The 5,000-nt window shown below is 43.2% G+C and overlaps 1 protein-coding gene across 3 annotated transcripts in view; it reads right to left on the bottom strand.

Moving 5' to 3' along the window:
* Positions 1-5,000, bottom strand: part of LOC113823536 (protein Shroom) — a 581,762-nt gene that overhangs the window by 437,217 nt on the left and 139,545 nt on the right. Inside the window, exon 1 of one of the 3 annotated variants that reach the window (XM_070137716.1) lies at positions 863-951. The exons of the other annotated variants lie outside the window; for them this stretch is intronic. Within the exon in view, the coding sequence (XP_069993817.1) occupies positions 863-936 (74 nt within the window). The 5' untranslated portion in view covers positions 937-951. Of the gene's footprint in view, positions 1-862; positions 952-5,000 lie in introns of those variants that run through there. 3 annotated transcript variants of the gene reach the window in all.

The following is a 5,000-nucleotide window of genomic DNA, read 5'->3' on the forward strand; positions in this document are numbered from 1 at the left end:
AGAAGCTATGCGAAATCACAGGGGTCAGACCAGGTGAGAGATCTAAAGAGAAAGTCAAATGCTATCTCGACTGAACTACCAAACCGAAGCAGGGCCGCGCACCGGACGACCACCACCAGCAAGAGCAAGACGCAGAGTAAAAGTGTTGTGGGAATGATTGATTGCAGGATATACGCGGGTGAATAATTGCTGAGGATGTGTCACAGGAAGAATGCGTGTAATTAAACTTTCATTCCGTAAAAGGATAGGAAATTAAATACACTTTTAAAGGCTGAAAAAAAAGTTAAGATGTTTTACCACGCGCTTTAATATGCATTTGATATATACGATGCACTTAGCACATTGGGTTATATGTTCTATGATGCACTTAATGTACGGATTATATGCTATAAAATGCATCAAAGATAGAGCCATATGCTATAAGATGCATTCAGTATAAATAGCTGTATGATATATGATGCATTTAATATGTACTACAAGCCATGTCTGCACTGCATTTTCAATACACATCTACTTGAATTAAAAGTGCTTCATAATGATTTTTAAAGTCAATTATATATACACGTTCATATGTTTTGATAATAACAATACTTAGAGAGTCCACCTGTAGCCATACCAGGTATACAGCATTTCGTCTACATTCAAAGGGGTGGTTCTATAATTACCGCATTGAAAGATATTTCTGCTTATGCAGCAGGCATATTTGTTCCTGCTCAATGCATGTAGCATGAGCAGGAGACACGTACGCTTTTAAAGGTTCACGAAGAATGATCATCGCCACAGTAGGATATAAGTAAAAGCGATGCAACATTAGCATGAGAATGGAATTACTCTTGCAGGCGTTCCCTCAAACGTCCCTTACCTGCAGTCGCGGCGGCGCTCGCCCTCTCCCCTCCTGGCGCAGTCCAGCCCCCAGCAGCGGGTGACGCCGGACATGGTTCTGGCGCTGCTCTTCGAAAGCGAATGTGCGCCTCAAGTGGAGCGAACAAGCGACGGACGCGAGACTACACCTGCGTCGGGTCACGAATGCAATGGAGAGCACAGGTACATCCCTAGCAAGGTCTTTGGCGTTCTCCTGTTGATCCTAATGATTCTGCGACCGTGAATGGCGATACAGAATTAGCACAACAGGAGATCTGAATGCTGGCCGTTTTGCCCCCACAATTCAACCGTTTCTTTTGAATCAATGTCTGGCAGTTAGAGAGGAAGAGCATTACGATCGTCCCTTGCCGTGCTGTCTGACATGTCCTTCCAGTCTCAGCATTCATAATGGCTCCGTGTCCAAGATCGCAACAAAGGAGAGGAACAAAGAACATGGGGGAGGTGGAAGGTGGAATGAGGGAATAAATTTCGACCAAAGTGAATCGATAATATTCTTTCATATAAGTGGCAACCATCGTAAAGTGTGCAGCGTTTTATGCGCGCACGATAAACCCCGTTTAATTCCGACCAATGAACCAGTAATCGAATCGACGAGGCCGATAATGGCAGTCGTTAAGGGCAATGAAGGGTCCCGTTAAGTCTTTATTGAAACATTTGTTGAAGACTCCGACTGCAGACGGCATGGCGTGGCGGCTCCGTAACACTTTATGAAGGCTCCACCTCGTGCTCGTGCCCGATACGGATCTCAATGTCCAAACAAATGACTGCTCTTATCAGTTTTATCTGTTATTCGAGCTTTTATCCATCACCCTGGTGGTCGGTACTCATAGCACTCATCGGATAATAGAAATTTTTAAAAAATCAAACTCCAATACGATATCCAAGGTCTGCTTTTAATCACTAGTAAGCGGTGCGTGAATGGATGAATAAAAAATAAACGAAAAAACAATGATGCATGGAAAATCTATCGGCTCAGTTTACGGTCGACACATTCTACTCCACGAAGACTCATTGGTAGATACTTAGAAGGATAATGCTCTCAGAGACCTAATAAACCCAGCCACACAAGTCAGAGTAGTGATATACTCTTCTATAAAGAAGGCAATGCTAATAACACAAACCGGCCTCGAACAGGACAATCCGAACGCCGAAACAAAGACGGCGACCGAGACAGACCACCCACGTCAAGCATGATGAGGCTCCTCGTGGAAGAAGAATCAAAAGCGAAAAACAAAGAGGCAGGCGTCCCCAAGCGAGGGGGCGGATGCAGCACTGACGCGAGCACGGGAGGAAGGGAGGGAGAGAGGGAAGGAACGTATGTGGAAGGAGGGAGGGAATAAGGCATGGGAGACAGGGAGGTAAGGAGATGGAGACGGAAGGACGGAAGGACGGAAGGAAAGGGAGGAATGGAGGGAGGTAGAGGTGGAGAAAGAGAGGGAGAGGGAAGGAGAGAATAACGGATGGAAGGCAGGGAAGTAAGGAAAGGTGGAGGAGAGGGAGACGAAGGGAGGTAGAGGTGGAAAAAGAGTGAGAGACCGAGGGACGGAAGGAAGGGGAGGAACGGAGGGAAATAGTGGTGGAGAAAAAGAAAGAGACAGATACGGAAGGAGGGGAAGGGACGGAGGGAAGGAGGCAGAAGTAGAAGGGGCGTGAACTGGGCAGAGATAATAGCCTGATATGCAAGTCATCTAAATAAGCAGTCATTAGTTGAGTGGCGGGATAATTACCCAGGTATGCCGAGGACGATCCCCCGACCTCAGTGCGCGCCCTCTACACAGTACAGACAGAACCTCCAAGACCCACCTCTTCCCCGCCTAAAGATGATCAGTCAGTCTGGCTCATATTTGCATATTTACATAAAAACGAGGAAAGACAGTCTCCGCCCAGTTGAAGAGATAATAGGTATTGTGATGATAATTCGAAAATGAAAATTATTACAATGCTAATATAAATGCAAGTCGTAAAAATTCTATCATTGTTAATGGAACGGCAACAAGAACAATAATGATAATGATAAAACCAAAATGATATGGACAACAGCAGTCCAAAAAGTACTAATAAAAATCGCCACCTCACGTTGTTAATTAAATACCCTGTAGAATGAGAGCCAATACTATCAAGATGAAAGAACCGTGAGGAAAATAGTGTCTCAGTCAATCCAATCAAAACAAATAATGATGATGATAATAATAATAACAATAATAATAACAACAATAATATCACTATAATTATTATAATTATCATTAATATTGATATTATCGTTGTCATCAACATCATCATTATAATCATTATCACCATCATTCTCATATTCATCCACGTCATGATCCTCATAATCATCATCATCATCATCATCATCATAATAATAATGATAGTAACAACATTGGTAATGATAAAAAACAATAACGATAACAACAAAAATGATGATAATACTAATATCAATAATAATACAAACAAAAATAACACCAGCAATAACAATTCCTGCATCAATAACAAAAAACGGCAACAACAAGATCAAACAAAGTAAGAATAATAAGAAAACAACGACCAGAATAATAAAACAAACATACTGACAACAATACACCGAATATATAAAAAAATATTCTAATAAAAACAACAAAATAAAAACCTTAACGCATACCCTGCATAAAATTAACCAGAGCCGAACCAACACGCCCAAAAATCCAACGATTAAAGGCTCATCCCAGTGCCCCTCTGAGCTTAAAACGAAGAGACCAACGGTAGTGCCACTGCATCCGGCCTGGAATTAGAGCCGGTACCGCTGACGGTGCAGTGAGGGTGGCGGTCCGTAGGCCTTTGTCGTAACTATATCCGGAATTACTCCGAACTCGGCAGGGTTTCTGAACTCGGTACTTATGACGATATCACATGTGTACCTTATTCGCTAGGGTTTCTCTTTACAGCAGAACAAACACAAAAACTACTACACTCGTTACGCGTATTTCGACATTTAAAGCCATCAATACAGCGAGAAAATAACATAGGCCTACACATAGGCTCGCACGACTATTCCCACGATAGGAAACAAAGTAAACATCGTCAATAACCCTGATCTTCTGCATCACGTTCTACCTATTACATCAGTAATATATGAGACGCACCGGTGACTCTGGGTATTATTGAAAACTGCTTCGGTTCACCGGCTATGTCGATTGGCTAATCAATCTTATTATCCGATATATACGGCTCACTTGGTTCTTTAACCTCCACTGTGAAATTAATTTGGCCCGTAAATTTGCGATCGTTTGCAATCCCTGCTTTCTGTTTCTGGCTTTATATCACACGTCTCACTCGTTCTGTGTATCATGCTAGTAGGTTGTTTAATGAATAGATGGAAATCAGCTTCATTTTTTCTGTCAACTTAATGTATGTTCTTGAAGTTGGAAGGACCATCTAATCCACACTAAGTAATGCCCAATATTACTACCACTACAGTATATTCACTTCGGCCACATCGCCACTGCTTGTGCTATCACACCAGGACATGAGTGCCACCCCAGTGGCACCTTCACTCGCCCTCTCACCACTGACTGGCCGTATTACCGCCTCGCGCGCTACTTTGTCAGACCGACCACTCTCTACATGATCCTATTTGATAATCAATTGCCTAGGAACTGCTTTCTCAAAGACACATGCAAACGCCTCGAAAATCACGATTCCTGAGCCCACAATGGCAAAGAAAAGCACACACATCCACCAAGTTAACAAACACGAGAAACCATATTTTCGAGTAGAAAATAGAAAAATCAAAGAGTGCCACTCTGTACGCGCACCGCCCCCCCCCCTCCTTCCCACCTCCCCCCACAACCGGCCTCAGACCATCTTGGAGAACAAGGGAGGCTCTGTGTGCCGGCCCGTCTGCTGCTCCGCCGGCCATTAAGATTTCACCCACCGAGCCCGGAGCCGTGTCCTTTACCCCTTCCACCTCAGCGACAATCGATACTGCCAAAAGAATTTTTCTATCAGCGACTAGTTCTGAAAGCTTTTTTCATGCCACTGCTTTATTTAAATTGCTTCTTCGTCCATCGCTCCTTTCACAGTAGTTACAAAAATACATAGCCGTAATGGTAATAAGAAAAAAACAAGCATAATGAAAATGA

This window comes from Penaeus vannamei, chromosome 23, assembly GCF_042767895.1.
Source record: "Penaeus vannamei isolate JL-2024 chromosome 23, ASM4276789v1, whole genome shotgun sequence".
NCBI classification, from domain to species: Eukaryota; Metazoa; Arthropoda; class Malacostraca; order Decapoda; family Penaeidae; genus Penaeus; species Penaeus vannamei.